This window comes from Salvelinus namaycush, chromosome 13 (assembly GCF_016432855.1).
Source record: "Salvelinus namaycush isolate Seneca chromosome 13, SaNama_1.0, whole genome shotgun sequence".
In the NCBI taxonomy this organism is placed as follows: Eukaryota; Metazoa; Chordata; class Actinopteri; order Salmoniformes; family Salmonidae; genus Salvelinus; species Salvelinus namaycush.
Genome location: NC_052319.1, coordinates 41243201 through 41266490, shown reverse-complemented (window position 1 = coordinate 41266490; position 23290 = coordinate 41243201). Strand labels below are relative to the sequence as shown.

At 41.4% G+C, this 23290-nt stretch overlaps 1 protein-coding gene across 2 annotated transcripts in view; it reads left to right on the top strand.

Annotated features, from left to right (window-relative positions):
- Nucleotides 1-18577: 18577 nt before the first annotated feature.
- LOC120058534 (neuronal membrane glycoprotein M6-b-like) overlaps nucleotides 18578-23290 on the top strand; it is a 76782-nt gene continuing 72069 nt past the window's right edge. For both annotated transcript variants that reach the window (XM_039007262.1, XM_039007261.1), the window contains exon 1: nucleotides 18578-18685. In XM_039007262.1, coding sequence (XP_038863190.1) covers nucleotides 18682-18685 — 4 coding nt within the window. In that variant the 5' untranslated portion in view covers nucleotides 18578-18681. The remainder of the gene's footprint in view (nucleotides 18686-23290) is intronic.

Below are 23290 nucleotides of genomic sequence, written 5' to 3'. Positions count from 1 at the left end.
CCGCTTCATAGCGTTCCTCAGAATGTGGTGTCTCTCTGTGCCCTGACAGACATTATTCTGATATTCACATTCCTGACCAATTTTTAACTGTAGGACAACTCTGCATAGTGATGTTTTCCCCACAGTGCATGTCTTGTAATGTCTTGTGATTGAGATGAAGCCCTCTAGTCATTTAAAAGAATATAAGGTCCAGAGATCTCAGGGGCTCTGGGCCTTGCCTGCCTCTCCTGAGTTCCAAACTGGAAGTGTGATTGCATTACCCCAGTGAATGAATGTGGTGTGGTGTTATATATGCTATACCTCTACTGTTGGTCTGATTCTGGTGGTCTATATGTTATACCTCTACTGTTGGTCTGATTCTGGTGTTCTATATGCTATACCTCTACTGTTGGTCTGATTCTGGTGTTCTATATGCTATACCTCTACTGTTGGTCTGATTCTGGTGTTCTATATGTTATACCTCTACTGTTGGTCTGATTCTGGTGTTCTATATGTTATACCTCTACTGTTGGTCTGATTCTGGTGTTCTATATGTTATACCTCTACTGTTGGTCTGATTCTGGTGTTCTATATGCTATACCTCTACTGTTGGTCTGATTCTGGTGTTCTATATGCTATACCTCTACTGTTGGTCTGATTCTGGTGTTCTATATGCTATACCTCTACTGTTGGTCTGATTCTGGTGTTCTATATGTTATACCTCTACTGTTGGTCTGATTCTGGTGTTCTATATGCTATACCTCTACTGTTGGTCTGATTCTGGTGTTCTATATGTTATACCTCTACTGTTGGTCTGATTCTGGTGTTCTATATGCTATACCTCTACTGTTGGTCTGATTCTACTGTATTTGGTCTTCCTCTCCAACATCACAGTATAGGACTACTGATTGGTCCTCATGAATATCCAATGAGATCCAATGCTGACCATAATCATATGCATCTCACTCTAGAATTTCTTGTGAAGCAGGCTTATTACTTTGAAGCTTCATTTTCAACAAAGTATAAATCCATTTAAATGGTATTTGTTGGAACTTTTTTCTCATGTAAGAAGGATTAAACAGCTAGTCACATTCCATATAGCCCAAAGTAGACACTTTAATTCAGGCAACAGATGTTTTCATTTGTTTTTATGCTTCATCGTAGTGCAATGTTTAGTTTTAGGCATTCTTTAAAGGGATAAACACATGGCATGTTATTTTGATAGCATCTTGTGGTACGTGGTAAACAATAAGGTTCCTCTGTATCTGGTTTCAGATGGCAGTGAAACCTCCTTTTCCACAGGTTCTATAATGTTAAAACAGATGGCAGTGAAACCTCCTTTTCCACAGGTTCTATAATGTTAAAACAGGTGGCAGTGAAACCTCCTTTTCCACAGGTTCTATAATGTTAAAACAGGTGGCAGTGAAACCTCCTTTTCCACAGGTTCTATCATGTTAAAACAGATGGCAGTGAAACCTCCTTTTCCACAGGTTCTATCATGTTAAAACAGATGGCAGTGAAACCTCCTTTTCCACAGGTTCTATAATGTTAAAACAGGTGGCAGTGAATACTCCTTTTCCACAGGTTCTATAATGTTAAAACAGGTGGCAGTGAAACCTCCTTTTCCACAGGTTCTATAATGTTAAAACAGGTGGCAGTGAAACCTCCTTTTCCACAGGTTCTATAATGTTAAAACAGATGGCAGTGAAACCTCCTTTTCCACAGGTTCTATAATGTTAAAACAGATGGCAGTGAAACCTCCTTTTCCACAGGTTCTATAATGTTAAAACAGGTGGCAGTGAAACCTCCTTTTCCACAGGTTCTATAATGTTAAAACAGATGGCAGTTAAACCTCCTTTTCCACAGGTTCTATAATGTTAAAACAGATGGCAGTTAAACCTCCTTTTCCACAGGTTCTATAATGTTAAAACAGATGGCAGTGAAACCTCCTTTTCCACAGGTTCTATAATGTTAAAACAGGTGGCAGTGAAACCTCCTTTTCCACAGGTTTTATAATGTTAAAACAGATGGCAGTGAAACCTCCTTTTCCACAGGTTCTATAATGTTAAAACAGGTGGCAGTGAAACCTCCTTTTCCACAGGTTCTATAATGTTAAAACAGGTGGCAGTGAAACCTCCTTTTCCACAAGTTCTATAATGTTAAAACAGGTGGCAGTGAAACCTCCTTTTCCACAGGTTCTATAATGTTAAAACAGGTGGCAGTTAAACCTCCTTTTCCACAGGTTCTATAATGTTAAAACAGATGGCAGTGAAACCTCCTTTTCCACAGGTTCTATAATGTTAAAACAGGTGGCAGTGAAACCTCCTTTTCCACAGGTTCTATAATGTTAAAACAGATGGCAGTGAAACCTCCTTTTCCACAGGTTCTATAATGTTAAAACAGATGGCAGTTAAACCTCCTTTTCCACAGGTTCTATAATGTTAAAACAGATGGCAGTGAAACCTCCTTTTCCACAGGTTCTATAATGTTAAAACAGATGGCAGTTAAACCTCCTTTTCCACAGGTTCTATAATGTTAAAACAGATGGCAGTGAAACCTCCTTTTCCACAAGTTCTATAATGTTAAAACAGATGGCAGTGAAACCTCCTTTTCCACAAGTTCTATAATGTTAAAACAGATGGCAGTTAAACCTCCTTTTCCACAGGTTCTATAATGTTAAAACAGATGGCAGTGTTCCATGACTTTAAGAATTAGGTCAAAAGCATTCTCAAAGTGACATTTCTGTAGGAATCTGATCTGTCATGTGGTTCATGTTGTAACCTCAGCAGCTGTTGGCACAGCCAAATAATTCACACAAAGATTGGACAAAATTAAACAAATACAACAGGTGTAGAATTTACCGTGAAATGCTTACTTACATGCCCTTAAACCAACGATGCAGTTTTAAGAAATGTTTTACTAAACAAGCCAAAGTTTTAAAAAAAAGTAGCACAATAAAATAACAATACAACAATAAAATAACAACTGATCTTTCTGAGATCCATTGTATTTGAGTCATCGAATAGAACACATATTCATTCAATGATAATGGAAAGGGAGGCCATCTGTTGTCTCTTTGGGACTGTAAGGATCGGACTCTTTTTTACATTTTCACCTAAAATGACATACCCAAATCGAACTGTCTGTAGCTCAGGACCTGAAGCAAGGATATGCATATTATTGATACCATTTGAAAGGAAACAATTTGAAGTTTGTGGAAATGTGAAATTAATGTTGGAGAATAAAAAATATAATAAATATATAGATATAACACAAAATAGATCTGAAAAAGATAATACAAACAAAAAAACTTGCGTATTTATTTATTTTTTGTTCCATCATCTTTGAAATGCAAGAGAAAGGCCATACGTTAAGTTAGGATCCTATGTGTAATTTATATTTTGTCCACAAGATGGCAGCAGTGGGTGTGTAAAGTTTCAGCCTGATCTAGGGAAGAATTACCTCAATACACAATATTTTGCATCAAGTCTGCCAGGAGTTTGCCCAAATGTGCCGAATTGGTCAATGTATACATGTTCAAGTACATAACTATAGAGAACATACAAAAATGCTATTTTAACATCATACATGATGGATCATTATCTTAAACACTAACCTCAACACATCTAGATAGCCGGGCGGGGTGGGTGTGGAGCCAGAGACAGCAGTGGGGTCAAACTGTAAACCCCAGTTCCTAAAATTTGTAAATAAAAATGGATTTTGTCAAACCAAACTACTCTACATTTTATCTCATGGACCCTCAGGATGACAAATCAGAGCAAGATTACTGAATGTAAGTACATAATTTACCTTCAGAGGTGAATGTATCAAACCGGTTGCAGTGATAACAGTGTTTTATTGTTGTGCACTATCCTCAAACAATAATTTAAATGTTCTGCCCATATAAGACATGTCTATGTCCCGGAAGGTTGGCTGTTGTATACAACGTGTTCTAGTCACATTATCGCATATTGAGCAACAACTGGCCCGGTATAGGGACACCGATCCCATAGAGGTTTTTAAACTAAATACTTATTCTTGACAAAGAGTTTTGAACGTATTCATATCTATAAGCAAATTCACATTTGTTTTGTTCTTCAATCACTTCTTCACATTTGCCCAAACTATCAGAGTTATGTCATGTCTGAATCTAAGACCAAGTCTTGTTTAATAAGGACAGAAGTTTGACTCTTGTCCTACAACATGGTATGTACTAGTTCCTGTGCCTCTTAGGCTTGTGCAAGGCCAGTGTGACCGTACTCTTTTCCTGCCATTTTCCCTGTGGCTCAGTAACCATGACGGTGATTGTGTTTGGTGCTGTGTTCCAAGAGGCTTTTATTTCCAATTAAAATGTGCATGATTACCTCACCCCTCTCACACCCCCTCTCCTCCTTTATACTTTGATTTGTTTGTTTTAGAGGAATACTGTTATACGGGACGATACAGTGCTGAGGAAATGAAAAAGGTTGAAAATGGTTCATTGACATTGGTAACAGTGATACGGCGTTATAGTTCCTTGTTGGACGGGAGTACGGGTAGATATTATATGGCTTTTCAGAAACAACATCACTAGACGTTTCAACAAATTACATTTTTATTTTGGTCTACTTTTGAATAGAAATGGATATCATGTTTGTTATGATACCTACCCACAAACAGACTTTTGGATAGATGATTTGAATGGACTACAAACTTGGTGAACGACAAACGTGTTTTAATTAATGGCAACTTGGTCCTTGGCCTCCTCTTTTCAGACTGAGTGCTACCCGGGATACTAAGTAACCTGGATTGAGTTATTGTTCATGGTGACCCTTTTGACAAATGTTTTATTGATGTTGTCCATGAGCCGTCTTTCTACTTGAGAATGGGGAATCAATTAGAGGGGGCACAGTCCACTTCCTGTAAACCTCTGAATAGCATGGATGTTAATAGCTGCTATTTCTCCTTTATGTCATCCAAAACCAAAGATTTAGACCTTCATTTATATTCATATCAAGGCAAACGCAGAAGCCCCGTTTATACCCAGTGGGACTCACATTTCAGTTGTAGAGATTTTTTTTTTTTTAACACATTGTGATCAGATCTTCCTGGTCAACTCTGGAGGTAGTCAGGCTTGGAATGTGTCTGTATATCAATCAAGTGTAGACAGATCTGGATTGTCAAACATTTTAAATCATCATTATACCAACCTCTAAAATCATTGCCAGATAGCACCTTTGACTTATGGCATCAGAAATGTTCTTAAAATAAATAAATCCATATTATTTCGAAAGCAAATCTGTCAAATAATTTGCATACAGAGTGGTGCCAGTTAATCTGGTCACAATGCGGACACAGTGGATGGATTAATACACTGTGCACACCTAGCACATAATATTCTGAGAACCATATGTTTCTTATAGCTTGGTGAGAGCGTGGTTGTCCTGTGGTTATTTTGCATACAACCTTCCCACAACGTTCTGAGAACCATATGTTTCTTAGGTGGGAATTTCAGCTTAACATTTCCTACATTTTCCCCATGGTTCTATTTAAAGTAATGTTCTCAAATTGTTCCCGAGAACGTGAAGAAACAACGTTCTTCTGCGAGAATTTCAGGACTTCAGCATAACGTTTTCTTCATGTTTCCTCGTGGTTTTCTTAACATTCCCTTTTACCGGTCAGAAAACGTATGGCTTTGTTCCCAAAACCAATGGAAAACCAAAACGTTCCCACAACTTCTAAGGAACCAAATGTGCTAGCTGGATATTGATCAGATCACAGAACTCACATGTTAGTGCAAGGTGTAAAAAAAAGCACTAGATTTTCTTCTTTGAATGTTTTACTTACTACATTCTTTGCTCCTCCAGGTTAAGGGGAAACACGGGCCAACAATAATAGTTCCATTGGAGGAAATTCATTATTATATTCTGAGAAATTTGGAGCACATGATTTTACACTATTATTCTTAATTAACTGTCTTATGATCTAAATACAGATTTTTGATATCAATAGATTTGACCAATATGAAAATATGAGCCTATGCACATTTTTAACATGTGATAACAGTGTAACATGACTTACATCATATCTATTGCTGTGTAACTCCAGAGAAAAAGTCTCTGAGAGGCTGATTGAAATAGACTCGTCCCATCTCCATAGTGACATTGGAGAGCTACTCAACTATCCTGCCATGTAAAACTGGCTCCCTTAGCTCCCCTCTCTCTCTCTCCTCACGCTCAACAAGCTGCTGATTGTAGTCTTACAAGTCACATAGATTCCCCAATAAAACCCCAGTCAACAAATGGGGTTTTACAAACAATTCCACAGGAAGTGAAGATCTAAGCTACTGCTGTTGAGTAAACGGAGGAATTCAGCACAATTAAATGTGTCTGCCCCTGTGAAATAGGGCACTCTGCTACTTCTTTTCAGTGGTAAACCTCTTATATAAGCCTAAATGGACATCTGTAACAAAGGACATATTACCTCGAAGGTATGCGGTGGATTTAAATTACTGAGGATAGTAGTGGACGATATTGCCACTCCTATTTGCCACATCTTCAATCTAAGCGTACTAGAAAGCGTGTGCCCTCAAGCATGAAGGGTAGCAAAATTCATTCCGCTACCCAAGAATAGTAAAGCCCCCTTTACTGGCTCAAACAGCCAACCAATCAGCCTGTTACCAAAATTGTGTTTGACCAGAAACAATGCTATTTTACAGTAAACAAATTGCCAACAGACTTTCAGGATGCTTATAGGGAAGGACATTCTACAAGCACAGCACTTACACAAATGACTGATGATTGGCTGAGAGAAATGAATGATAAAAATATTGTGGGGCTGTTTTTCGACTTTTGAAATTATCGATCATAGTCTGCTGCTGTAAAAACGTATATGTTATGGCTTTACACCCCCTGCTATATTGTGGATAAAGAGTTACCTGTCTAATAGAACACAGAGGGTGTTCCTTAATGGAAGCCTCGCCAACATAATCCAGGTAGAATCAGGAATTCCCCAGGGCAGCTGTCAAGGCCCCTTACTTTTTAAAATCTTTACTAATGACTAATGACTGCAACACTTAACAAAGAGCTACAGTTAGTTTTAGAATGGATGGCAAGGAATAACTTAGTCATACATATTTGAAAAACTAAAAGCATTGCATTTGGAACAAATCATTCACTAAACGCTAAACCTCAACTAAATATTGTAATGTATTATGTGGAAATTGAGCAACTTGAGGTGACTAAACTGCTTGGAGTAGACCTGGATTGTAAACTGTCATGGTCAAAACATGTTGATACAACAGTACCTAAGATGGGGAGAAGTCTGTCCATAATAAATCACTGCTCTGCCTTCTTAACAACACTATCAACAAGGCAGGTCCTACAGGCCCTAGTTTTGTCGCACCTGGACTACTGTTCAGCAGCATGGTCAGGCGCCACAAAGACGGACTTAGGAACATTGCAATTGGCTCAGAACAGGGCAGCACGGCTGGCACTTGAATGTACACAGAGAGCTAACATTAATAATGTGCATGTCAATCTCTCATGGCTCAAAGTGGAGGAGAGACTGACTTCATCACTACTTGTTTTTGTGAGAAGTGTCGACAAGGTGAATGCACCGAGCTGTCTGTTTAAACTACTAGCACACAGCTCAGACACCCATGTCCACCCCACAAGACATGCCATCAGAGGTCTCTTCACAATCCTCATGTCCAGAACAGACTATGGGAGGCGCACAATACTACACAGAACCATGACTACATGGAACTCTATTCCACATCAGGTAACTGATGCAAGCAGTAGAATCAGATTTAAATAACAGATAAAATACACCTTATGGAACAGTGGGGACTGTGAAGAGACACACATACAGGTACAGACACACGCATGTGCACACACGCTAGCACACACACTCTACACACATGTACATTGTAATATTGTTGTTTGGTGGTAATATACATTACCGGTCAAAGGTTTTAGAACACCTACTCATTCAAGGGTTTTTCATTATATTTACTATTTTCTACATTGTAGAATAATAGTGAAGACATCAAAACTATGAAATAACACATATGGAATCATGTAGTAACCAAAAAAGTGTTAAACAAGTCAAAATATATTTTATATTTGAGATTCTTCAAATAGCCACTCTTTGCCTTGATGACAGCTTTGCACACTCTTGGCATTCTCTCAACCAGCTTCACCTGGAATGCTTTTCCAACAGTCTTGAAGGAGTTCCCACATATGCTGAGCACTTGTTGGCTGCTTTTCCTTCACCCCCCGACTCATCCCAAACCATCTCAATTTGGTTAAGGTCAGGGGATTGTGGAGGCCAGGTCATCTGATGCAGCACTCCATCACTCTCCTTCTTTGTAAAATAGCCCTTACACAGCCTGGAGGTGTGTTGGGTCATTGTCAAGTTGAAAAACAAATGATAATCCCACTAAGCCCAAACCAGATGGGATGGTGTATCACTGCAGAATACTGTGGTAGCTATGCTGGTTAAGTGTGCCTTGAATTCTGAATAAATCACAGACAGTGTCACCAGCAAAGCACAACCACACCATAACACCTCCTCCTCCATGCTTTACGGTGGGAAATACACATGCGGAAAACATTCACCCACACCGCATCTCACAAAGACATGGAGGTTGGAACCAAAAATCTCCAATTTGGACTCCAGACCAAAGGACACATTTCCACCGGTCTGATGTCCATTGCTCGTGTTTCTTGGCCAAAGCAAGTCTCTTCTTCTTATTGGTGTCCTTTAGTAATGGTTTCTTTGCAGAAATTCGACCATGAAGGCCTGATACACGCAGTCTCCTCTGAACAGTTGATGTGTCTGTTACTTGACCTCTGTAGAGCATTTATTTGGGCTGCAATTTCTGAGGCTGGTAACTCTAATGATCTTATCCTCTGCAGCAGAGGTAACTCTGGGTCTTCCATTCCTGTGGCCGTCCTCATGACAGCCAGTTTCATCATAGCGCTTGATGGTTTTTGCGACTGCACTTGAAGAAACTTTCAAAGTTCTTGACATTTTCCGGATTGACTGACCTTCATGTCTTGAAGTAATGATGGACTGTCATTTCTCTTTGCTTATTTGAGCTGTTCTTACCATAATATGGACTTGGTATTTTACCAAATAGTGCTATCTTCTGTATACCACCTCTATCTTGTCACAACACAACTGATTGGCTCAAATGCATTAAGAAGGAAAGAAGATTTGATTTGATTTGAAATTCCACAAAATAGCTTTTAAGAAGGCACACCGGTTACTTGAAATGCATTTGAGGTGACGCGGGTTGAGAACTCACAAATGCTGATGCTCCAGATACTAAACTAGTCTAAAGAAGGCCAGTGTTATTGCTTCTTTAATCACAAGAGACGCTAGCAGCAACATTATGTACAAAATGAGTTACAAACAATGTGAAAAAACAAACAAAATAGCACAGTTGGTTAGTAGCCCGTAAAATGGCTGCCACACTCTCCGGCGCCATTATCCATGCGAGGGTCACTCACATACTACGGAACACAACAGGCTGTCACTCACATACTACGGAACACAACAGGCTGTCACTCACATACTACGGAACACAACAGGCTGTCACTCACATACTACGGAACACAACAGGCTGTCACTCACATACTACGGAACACAACAGGCTGTCACTCACATACTACGGAACACAACAGGCTGTCACTCACATACTACTGAACACAACAGGCTGTCACTCACATACTACTGAACCACAACAGGCTGTCACTCACATACTACTGGACAACAACAGGCTGTCACTCACATACTACTGGACAACAACAGAGGGTCACTCACATACTACTGAACCACAACAGGCTGTCACTCACATACTACTGAACCACAACAGGCTGTCACTCACATACTACTGAACCACAACAGGCTGTCACTCACATACTACTGAACCACAACAGGCTGTCACGCACATACTACTGGACCACAACAGGCTGTCACTCACATACTACTGAACCACAACAGGCTGTCACGCACATACTACGGAACACAACAGGCTGTCACTCACATACTACTGAACCACAACAGGCTGTCACTCACATACTACTGGACCACAACAGGCTGTCACTCACATACTACTGGACAACAACAGAGGGTCACTCACATACTACTGAACCACAACAGGCTGTCACTCACATACTACTGAAACACAACAGGCTGTCACTCACATACTACTGGACAACAACAGAGGGTCACTCACATACTACTGAACCACAACAGGCTGTCACTCACATACTACTGGACCACAACAGGCTGTCACTCACATACTACTGGACAACAACAGAGGGTCACTCACATACTACTGAACCACAACAGGCTGTCACTCACATACTACTGAACCACAACAGGCTGTCACTCACATACTACTGAACCACAACAGGCTGTCACTCACATACTACTGGACAACAACAGGCTGTCACTCACATACTACTGAACCACAACAGGCTGTCACTCACATACTACTGGACAACAACAGGCTGTCACTCACATACTACTGAACCACAACAGGCTATCACTCACATACTACTGGACAACAACAGGCTGTCACTCACATACTACTGAACCACAACAGGCTGTCACTCACATACTACTGAACAACAACAGGCTGTCACTCACATACTACTGGACCACAACAGGCTGTCACTCACATACTACTGGACCACAACAGAGGGTCACTCACATACTACTGAACCACAACAGGCTGTCACTCACATACTACTGAACCACAACAGGCTGTCACTCACATACTACTGAACCACAACAGACTGTCACTCACATACTACTGAACCACAACAGAGGGTCACTCACATACTACTGAACCACAACAGGCTGTCACTCACATACTACTGGACAACAACAGAGGGTCACTCACATACTACTGGACAACAACAGAGGATCACTCACATACTACTGGACAACAACAGAGGGTCACTCACATACTACTGGACAACAACAGGCTGTCACTCACATACTACTGGACAACAACAGAGGGTCACTCACATACTACTGGACAACAACAGAGGGTCACTCACATACTACTGAACCACAACAGGCTGTCACTCACATACTACGGAACACAACAGGCTGTCACTCACATACTACGGAACACAACAGGCTGTCACTCACATACTACGGAACACAACAGGCTGTCACTCACATACTACTGAACACAACAGGCTGTCACTCACATACTACTGAACCACAACAGGCTGTCACTCACATACTACTGGACAACAACAGGCTGTCACTCACATACTACTGGACAACAACAGAGGGTCACTCACATACTACTGAACCACAACAGGCTGTCACTCACATACTACTGAACCACAACAGGCTGTCACTCACATACTACTGAACCACAACAGGCTGTCACTCACATACTACTGAACCACAACAGGCTGTCACGCACATACTACTGGACCACAACAGGCTGTCACTCACATACTACTGAACCACAACAGGCTGTCACGCACATACTACGGAACACAACAGGCTGTCACTCACATACTACTGAACCACAACAGGCTGTCACTCACATACTACTGGACCACAACAGGCTGTCACTCACATACTACTGGACAACAACAGAGGGTCACTCACATACTACTGAACCACAACAGGCTGTCACTCACATACTACTGGACAACAACAGGCTGTCACTCACATACTACTGGACCACAACAGGCTGTCACTCACATACTACTGAACCACAACAGGCTGTCACTCACATACTACTGAACCACAACAGGCTGTCACTCACATACTACTGGACCACAACAGGCTGTCACGCACATACTACTGAACCACAACAGACTGTCACTCACATACTACTGGACAACAACAGAGGGTCACTCACATACTACTGAACCACAACAGGCTGTCACTCACATACTACTGAAACACAACAGGCTGTCACTCACATACTACTGGACAACAACAGAGGGTCACTCACATACTACTGAACCACAACAGGCTGTCACTCACATACTACTGGACCACAACAGGCTGTCACTCACATACTACTGGACAACAACAGAGGGTCACTCACATACTACTGAACCACAACAGGCTGTCACTCACATACTACTGAACCACAACAGGCTGTCACTCACATACTACTGAACCACAACAGGCTGTCACTCACATACTACTGGACAACAACAGGCTGTCACTCACATACTACTGAACCACAACAGGCTGTCACTCACATACTACTGGACAACAACAGGCTGTCACTCACATACTACTGAACCACAACAGGCTATCACTCACATACTACTGGACAACAACAGGCTGTCACTCACATACTACTGAACCACAACAGGCTGTCACTCACATACTACTGAACAACAACAGGCTGTCACTCACATACTACTGGACCACAACAGGCTGTCACTCACATACTACTGGACCACAACAGGCTGTCACTCACATACTACTGGACAACAACAGGCTGTCACTCACATACTACTGAACCACAACAGGCTGTCACTCACATACTACTGAACCACAACAGACTGTCACTCACATACTACTGGACAACAACAGAGGGTCACTCACATACTACTGAACCACAACAGGCTGTCACTCACATACTACTGGACAACAACAGGCTGTCACTCACATACTACTGAACCACAACAGACTGTCACTCACATACTACTGGACAACAACAGACTGTCACTCACATACTACTGAACCACAACAGGCTGTCACGCACATACTACTGAACAACAACAGGCTGTCACTCACATACTACTGGACAACAACAGAGGGTCACTCACATACTACTGAACCACAACAGGCTGTCACTCACATACTACTGAACCACAACAGGCTGTCACTCACATACTACTGAACCACAACAGGCTGTCACTCACATACTACTGGACAACAACAGGCTGTCACTCACATACTACTGGACAACAACAGACTGTCACTCACATACTACTGAACAACAACAGGCTGTCACTCACATACTACTGGACAACAACAGGCTGTCACTCACATACTACTGGACAACAACAGAGGGTCACTCACATACTACTGGACAACAACAGAGGGTCACTCACATACTACTGGACAACAACAGACTGTCACTCACATACTACTGAACCACAACAGGCTGTCACTCACATACTACTGGACAACAACAGAGGGTCACTCACATACTACTGGACAACAACAGACTGTCACTCACATACTACTGGACAACAACAGGCTGTCACTCACATACTACTGGACAACAACAGGCTGTCACTCACATACTACTGGACAACAACAGGCTGTCACTCCCTCACTACTGAACCACAACAGGCTGTCACTCACATACTACTGAACCACAACAGAGGGTCACTCACATACTACTGAACCACAACAGGCTGTCACTCACATACTACTGAACCACAACAGGCTGTCACTCACATACTACTGAACCACAACAGACTGTCACTCACATACTACTGAACCACAACAGAGGGTCACTCACATACTACTGAACCACAACAGGCTGTCACTCACATACTACTGGACAACAACAGAGGGTCACTCACATACTACTGGACAACAACAGAGGGTCACTCACATACTACTGGACAACAACAGAGGGTCACTCACATACTACTGGACAACAACAGGCTGTCACTCACATACTACTGGACAACAACAGAGGGTCACTCACATACTACTGGACAACAACAGAGGGTCACTCACATACTACTGAACCACAACAGGCTGTCACTCACATACTACTGAACCACAACAGGCTGTCACTCACATACTACTGGACAACAACAGGCTGTCACTCACATACTACTGAACCACAACAGACTGTCACTCACATACTACTGGACAACAACAGGCTGTCACTCACATACTACTGGACAACAACAGGCTGTCACTCACATACTACTGAACCACAACAGACTGTCACTCACATACTATTGAACCACAACAGACTGTCACTCACATACTACTGAACCACAACAGGCTATCACTCACATACTACTGAACCACAACAGGCTGTCACTCACATACTACTGAACCACAACAGGCTGTCACTCACATACTACTGGACAACAACAGGCTGTCACTCACATACTACTGAACCACAACAGACTGTCACTCACATACTACTGAACCACAACAGACTGTCACTCACATACTACTGAACCACAACAGGCTATCACTCACATACTACTGAACCACAACAGGCTGTCACTCACATACTACTGGACAACAACAGGCTGTCACTCACATACTACAGGGTCACTCACATACTACTGAACCACAACAGGCTGTCACTCACATACTACTGAACCACAACAGGCTGTCACTCACATACTACTGAACCACAACAGGCTGTCACTCACATACTACTGAACCACAACAGGCTGTCACTCACATACTACTGGACAACAACAGGCTGTCACTCACATACTACTGGACAACAACAGAGGGTCACTCACATACTACTGGACAACAACAGGCTGTCACTCACATACTACTGGACAACAACAGGCTGTCACTCACATACTACTGGACAACAACAGGCTGTCACTCACATACTACTGGACAACAACAGGCTGTCACTCACATACTACTGGACAACAACAGGCTGTCACTCACATACTACTGGACAACAACAGGCTGTCACTCACATACTACTGAACCACAACAGGCTGTCACTCACATACTACTGGACAACAACAGAGGGTCACTCACATACTACTGAACCACAACAGGCTATCACTCACATACTACTGGACAACAACAGGCTGTCACTCACATACTACTGGACAACAACAGGCTGTCACTCACATACTACTGGACCACAACAGGCTGTCACTCACATACTACTGAACCACAACAGGCTGTCACTCACATACTACTGGACAACAACAGGCTGTCACTCACATACTACTGGACCACAACAGGCTGTCACTCACATACTACTGGACCACAACAGGCTGTCACTCACATACTACTGGACCACAACAGACTGTCACTCACATACTACTGAACAACAACAGGCTGTCACTCACATACTACTGAACCACAACAGGCTGTCACTCACATACTACTGGACAACAACAGGCTGTCACTCACATACTACTGGACAACAACAGGCTGTCACTCACATACTACTGGACCACAACAGGCTGTCACTCACATACTACTGGACAACAACAGGCTGTCACTCACATACTACTGGACAACAACAGGCTGTCACTCACATACTACTGGACAACAACAGGCTGTCACTCACATACTACTGGACAACAACAGAGGGTCACTCCCTCACTACTGGACAACAACAGGCTGTCACTCACATACTACTGGACAACAACAGAGGGTCACTCCCTCACTACTGGACAACAACAGGCTGTCACTCACATACTACTGGACAACAACAGAGGGTCACTCACATACTATTGTGTTCTAGAAGCTTTGCTCATGATTCATGAGCAAACTCTTAACGCATTGCAATCCTGTTGATATTAATGGCAAAATGTGCCTGATGTCAAGCCTTTTTATGTTTGTGCTATTCTTATAACTCATTTCTGTGTTCTATTCATGTGCGGTTCTAATAACCAATTTCCTTGTCCACGCAAGTGGCTGACTGTACAAATCACACCTATCAGTAGCTGCAATTTAGCATTACGCCCAGACCATTGTTTTTTTTAGAACGAATGACCGTGTTTTGAGAACAAAAGATATCTCAGTTTCAAAGTCTCAGTTTAGAGAGGAGAAGCCTCGTGGGGTGTTGGTCTGTCACATGTTATGAAACAGTATTGGTCGGTCACATTGTAACGTCCTGACCAGAGTTCTTATGTGTTTTGCTTGTTTAGTGTTGGTCAGGACGTGAGCTGGGTGGGAATTCTATGTTGTGTGTCTAGTTCGTCTGTTTCTATGTTCAGCCTGATATGGTTCTCAATCAGAGACAGCTGTCAATCGTTGTCCCTGATTGAGAATCATATATAGGTGGCTTGTTTTGTGTTGGGGATTGTGGGTGGTTATTTCATGTCTCTGTGTTTGTGTTCTGCACCAGCTAGGACTGTGACGGTATGTTCTTTTGTTATTTTGTATAGTGTATTGTTTTGTCTAATTGAATTCATTATGTCAAATTACCACGCTGCACATTGGTCCTCTGATCCTTCTCGCCTCTCCTCGTCTGAGGAGGAGGACGAAGTAGACTGCCGTTACACACATGAATAGAACAAACCGGTAATTATTAATTCATTATGGTAAATCATGCAAATATAACTTGCCTGTGTATCGCGGTATATAAGGCAACTGTTGGGACAGCCCCGGGAGAGTTTTCTGACAGACATGTGTACTACGGTGCATTGAGTTGGTTGGAACCTCTCCAGCACGCTGACAAATAAATTATGATTCATTTAAGATTGACTTTGAGTGTCCCTGTGTAAGAATTTCCATGACCACAGTAGATGTTCCTTCTATCTCTCAGTGAGACATAGCTGGTAGTGGTACCAAAAGCTTCCATTCTCTGTGTGTTGTCCTTGCCATGTTGGGTGGAAGCCCTGCTTGACCATGAAGTGGCCCATTGAGAATTGGCCATTTGGCCGACAGTGAAAAGACTGGGCCTGCAGAACACTGTGGCCTCCTTGGATACCGGATACCAATGCACTGGATCAATGCTGATTGGCATTGTGTGTTTCTCCACTCTTTAATGAGAAGCAGAGGGACTGGAATGATGGTGAGTCTGAGGGGGACGATATGGTTTCCCAACTGGCGGCCCACAGGCCGAATTGGCCCCTCTGGTGATTTCAATAAGTTTTCTGACCACCACCAGAAAATTAGCACCAAGGGATTTTATTTTAGGATATCTGTACCCAAGTATTTCCATGCATTGACTAAATAGAGAGACTATGTGATCATTTCTCAATGTAATCAAGGTTTGATATTATTATGTTTTTGTCAAATTCTATATCTGTTTGGGTTTATTGCGGTCAATTTGCAGTGTACAAAGTATTTGCATTTATGTTCTGGACCACTGACCATTCGCTCAAAAAAATATGAATTAGATTAAACAAGGTAGGTAATAGAATGTAGTTGGGAATTCAATCCGTATTGCAGAAGTATCGCGCAAGATACACGTTATAGCTTGATTGAAATTTAAAGGCAATGTTCCCGCGTCCGCGGAAACGTCATTCACTGTGCAAATGTCAGCTCAATCGAAATTACCTCGACTATTTTAACTCGGATCTTCCGCGATACTTCTGTGGTACAAATTGAATCCAATCCTTAGAGACTACAGCCTCTAATGTTTGGTCTTTTCTCTTTATGGGGGATTGTATTTTCTCCAGTTATTTTGATTTCTACATTGAGTTATTGGACAGCAGGTTGGATTCACTGACGCTGCAGGTCTGGGGTTAACCTATGATCTGTGATGAGTGCTCATTGGTTCTTTGACCTTGTTGACTTTCTTGCACAGGATAGCCCAGCTGACATGATAACACCTTATCCAAAACATTGGATTACTGGGAGCTTCAGGGGTAGACAGGATACTACAGCATTGAGAATAAGCCTTGGCTTACCCTGCAGTGCTAAGCCAGTCTCACCAGACAAATATAGTTTAAAAAAAAATATATATAACTTGATATTATGATCTAATTGGGATTACAAATGTATTACCTTCCCTCAAAACAGTTTAGCTAAGGCATAGAGCATAGTATGAGTCATAACACCCATAAAACCTAACGGTCAAACAAGGAAATGGTTTCAATCATTTTTCCCATAGGGGATTTTAGAAACACTTCTAATATATATATTGATAAAAGTCACCTTGTCCTAGAGAGATTTACATGGTTATCAAAACGTCACACCAGGGCAAGACTACACAAAACACAGCCCTTATTTTAAGTGTTTCTAAAATCCCCTATGGGAAAAATGAATGGTGGAAAAACGATTGGAACCATTTCCTTGTTTGACCACTAGGTTTTATGGGTATTATGACAGCTCCACTGTGGGGCTCTATTATGTGGATAAATTAACCCAGATCATGTCTTCACTCAGGCAAAGGCAAACCTGCACTGGTCTAAGTTTAGACAGTGGTCTTTTATCTGGACCAGCAGAAGAATGTTTAATAACATAAACCAAGATAAAGTATCCAGGGTTGAATGACCAACAAACTTCTCTGTCCTCTGAAGAGGGGAGAGGTGAGGGGCCCGAACATAGTGCTGTCCTGTCCTGGCTCTAAAAACATATTGTAATACAGATCCTCTACTCTTTCTAAATAACTATTTTAACTATACTGTATACAAGGATATGAATATGTATATATGAATAGTGTGCAAATAGTATTTTTGTTGTCTCGGTGTCTTTCCTATATATAACTCATATTTTATTTATTTGTTTTGTAATATCTTATATTGTTCTTGTCTAGTACTATTTTATGTGAACCCCAGGAAGAGTAGCTTATGCATGTGCAGTAGCTAATGGAGATCCTAATAAACTAAACTAAACTAAACTAATCAATCCTACACACCAATCCTCCGGTGGTGACGTCAGTCAGCCTGTCTCCAAACGGGACGACGCGCAGCAGCAACTCAGTGGACTAGTCTGGCGTTCGCTGTGCATCTCCGGACGCAACATCGCCCGTTAGCTGAACTTTCAACAGACACCTAATCTTCAGAAACTGGGAAACAAAAAATGGGTACGTTTCTATTTAAATATTAATTCCTTTTTGTGTTTGAGTTAAAACTTACATTATAAAATGACAACTTGTTCCATGCCTGTTCTGTTTAGTCCCCGCGCAAAGCGCATCTTAAATTGTCATGTTTACAATACGTTTCAACCCAAATCATTTTGATCTGACCGGGTTTGCTATGCTATCAGCGTTAAAGAGTAGTTGAACAACTTGTGCAAGTTGATAAGAGGGAGATAAATCTGAAAGGATTTCCATACAGTCAGCGCAGCTCGGTTTGGGCTGAGCACTTCTAACAGGAGGTGATAACCCAAGTCACTATCAGTATAAGTATATATGATATATATATATATATATATATATATATATATATATATATATATATATATATATATATATATATATATATAAATATATAAGTCACTATCAGTATAAGTATATATGATATATATATATATATATATATATATATATATATATATATATATATATATATATATATATATATATATTGATCCATATACTGCTCTTTTGTTTCTCAACTTCTAACTAAATGGCTTATTGATCACAAATCCATGTGAATACTGACAACTTGAATGTTCCTGTGTAGATTGGTTTTGATGGAAACATGATATTGTTTATTGATTGGTCAGACAAATGCATTCTCCAATAGCCTAAAGAAGTGCGTCAGATTGATGACTGATGTATCCAATGATTTGAGGGTGTTTATTTTTGCAGCTAAAGACATCTGTGTATGCAACTCAGTACAGCTGTTACTAATGAGTTTCAGAGTTGTGTGGGCAGACAGTGGACGAGTTTTAGTTTATAGACAAAAACATCCATTATGCTGTGTCATTTGGTTATCAAAACAAACTTGGAGTCCATAGACTCCATCATTTTCACCTTGTCTCAGTCTCTGGGCAAGTCACGCTGTGTCGTGCCATGCGATGTGAAGGGCTGAACTGGGACTGGGAGTAGTTAAACTAGGGTGTAATTCCTGTGTCCCACTGGGCTCTCTGACTCAGTCCCAAGTGTTGTCCATCTGTGTTCCCAGCCACCCTGGGGATGCATGCCTGGGAGGAGAGAGCTAGCTTGGCGCCAATGCCACAGGTTCAGCAAAATACTTCTTAAAGGCTCCCAGCAGACTTATGAGCTTTGTGGCTGTAAGAGACTGTGTGCCAGATGGGACAGACAGTATAGAGGACTCTCAGTCGCCCCCATGTTGTCTAAGCTGTTAAGCTGCAGTCATAGTCTTTTATGTTCATAATATCATAGTGCACGGTCCTTCATTAACAGGAGTAGCATCATTCTCATTAATGCAGAAATAGACTGTTAACCCTATCCAAGGTAGGCCTAATTTTTTTGCTTTGTTTTCAGTCTACTACAGTGGTAACGAATAGTATTTTACTGGGTGAGCTGAGCCTTCCTTCTTACAGTGATAGATGGGTTCTGAGAAAACCAATGGAATGGAGCTCTCCTGTTGATTTGCAATGGTGCAGCTGAGGCTATGGAGGGACTGGGAGGTGAGAACACTGACAGTGTGAGAACGTGTATCAACAGCATTCATTCATTTCCTCTGAAGCTCCCACAGTGGACTCATTGTGCTCCTAATTTGGCCCCGCTCCTTTGTGTGTGACTTCAGTGGCTGTTGATGCAGAGGGAAGTTCACTGAATTGAAAGTTGCGGAGTAGACGGACTCCCTGTAAGATAACACATTGCAGCCCCTCTTCTTGTATCTCTCTCTCCCTCTCTAAGAGGATATTGGCCTGCGTTGCCACTGACCATGAGCATTGTCCACTGCCTCAGGCTCTGTTCATATTCAAATCCTCTCAGTAGGACTTTAAGACAACAAGTCCCCTAGGAGGCATGGGAACGAGTAATTCCATTTCTATTCACTTCAACCACTTCAACCTACCATTGAGTGTAGTAGTGATTGCTGATGGTCTTCTTGTAATGAGGTATTGGTTGAGCACGGGCACACCGGTAGCGTTTGCCGGCCAAAGGTACTTAGCACCTCTGAACAGAGTGCCAGCCGTAATTTGCAACCTGAGTGCAAACCGATTCTACATGTAGATTTGTGCAAAAATGTCGCCGGTCATACGTCCACCGGCAGGGAGGACCCTAAAACATACCGCGCCGAACAAACGGCAGACCGACATTCGGTGTGGTGTGTGCCATCCATATAACTCTGTCACCACGAGAACCACTAATAAGAAGTGAGCTAGCAGCCTGTAATGTGTTGATGACTATCGATGATCACTGAAAAGTAACAAACAAGCGTAAGGATCTCTCAAGTGGTTTTGATGATTGAACTGTTATCTTTCAGTGTAATGAATGTCTTACGGTTGTTCAGGGATACTTGTTGTTTTCCATGCTTCGTAGGAAAACACACTGAAGACTCTGCTGTAGATTAAATCAGGAATGCATGCATGTACTGGTGACTACACCCCAAAATAAACAGGATGACTTGAAGCCATGGAGAACAGATGGTGCCTCTCAGAGATCAGACTGTAGATAACTGACAACTGTCTACAGTATATTTGATTCCCTCATCTCGTTCTCCTTGAGGTGGTGTCACATTTAAAACATTCCCCACTGTTTCTCCGATGCGTCTATGGTATATGTACTATACCAGCGGATATACTGAGGATGTGGGAGGATCTGGATCTTGGCTCTGACTGGGGCCTGTGAAGCCCAAAGTGAGACTTGATTCAGCATGGAGTTAGATGTTCCCAATGTTCTGCAAACTTCTATTCAGCTCTAAAGTCAGGTGACATTCACCTGCCCACTTAGCATTGACCTCCGTTGCTATGTACCTCCTCCATGCCAACAGCCTTGAGTAGTAGATTGTGAAATCATGCAGCACTAAACTATGGCCCCTTGGGAAATTAGCATGATCTAAACTATGGCCCCTTGGGAAATTAGCATGATCTAAACTATGGCCCCTTGGGGAATTAGCATGATCTAAACTATGGCCCATAGGGAGATTAGCATGATCTAAACTATGTCCCCTTGGGAGATTAGCATGATATAAACTATGTCCCCTTGTGAAATTAGCCTGATCTAAACTATGGCCCATTGGGAAATTAGCCTGATCTAAACTATGGCCCATTGGGAAATTAGCATGAACTAAACTATGGCCCCTTGGGAAATTAGCATGATATAAACTATGGCCCCTTGGGAGATTATCGTAATCTAAGAAAGATAGGATAACTGATCATTCATGATATACAGCAGCTGAGAAAGTCATTTTTTTCTGCAATACAGGGGCCTAGGAGTGACTACTTGCTGTTTCATTATTTAAAGTACAGGTGGCATCAATATTTGTCTGTCATTGCTTCACCTACCGCCAGTTTATAGGGGTTCTGTAAGGAAAGAGGTGGCAGATGCCAAAAGGGGAAAGTCACAAGCTTGTCAATTTCTCTTTTATAGAGACAATTGTCAATATGAAAGAGAAATTAATAGGCTTGTGAGGTTTGAATTATTATATACTGGTTAACATGTAGGGCTGTCTTGTGACTGCAGGAGTAAAGGCTAATCAAATACGGCAAATTATGGACATACTTGACTCTGAACAGGTCGTCTCTGTTAGTTTTAGAGCGAGACATTGATAGCCAAAAAGAGAAGAAAAAAAATCCTGCATGGAAACTCTTGAACTCCTTAGTTAAAAAACAGTTTTTCTCTGTTGTTTACAGCCAGCACTCGACACAATAGTTCTCTGGAAAGAGTGATTCACCACTGGCGTTAAACTTCGAGATCTAAACGGAGCTCCAATTGTTTATGACTGTAATCTGAGAAAGAGATAAATATTCACTTGATTGCTAACCCAAATGAGTAATGTAATTTTGAAACTCGTTTCATGACTCATCTAATGAGTGCAGTTGTCTGTCATCGGATTGGTGTGCCTCTATTACTCAAGGTCTACAACTTGGTGATGTTTGACAACTTGTGTGAAACGTTGCTCGTCTCCCTCAATCCCAATGCTGATGTCTCCATTGACTGTAATTTTAGAACGTCATTCTTCACTGCACTGATACGCTAAACATACATTGTGTTCATCTCTGCCTAATGAAACAGTCTATCCCAAACATATCTGAGGAACATAAATTGAGGGGATTAAGCTGCCTATCAATGACTGTTTTAGAAAGCAGTGGACAGCCAGTGAAAAATGTACTCTTATAATAGCTGCATAGTGCGGATCCCAGCCTATGGAATAAAAGTGGGGCTTTTATTGCTCAATCTAATAAATGCTGATATAAAAATATATGTCCATAGGCCTAATGGACACATTCTCAAACTTGTACAGTTTTGATACACTTAAAGGGACAATCTGTAGTTACTACATCCATTTTTTGGACTTATACATTAGATATATTAATGTAAAGATATAATTGAATCGTATTATTATATGTAGTAGACAGCGATGGGTTAGAAGAAGCCTACATAACCAACCCATAAATGAAAATATAACATCCATATATTAAGGCCAGCTATGTAAACTTTAACAATGATTTATCCTGCAATAGATGTCATTCAATCTTCTTCTAATGCCTCTTAAGGGGAAAGTAATCTAAAAGTAGCTGAATGTAATCAGATTACATTACTGAGTTTGGG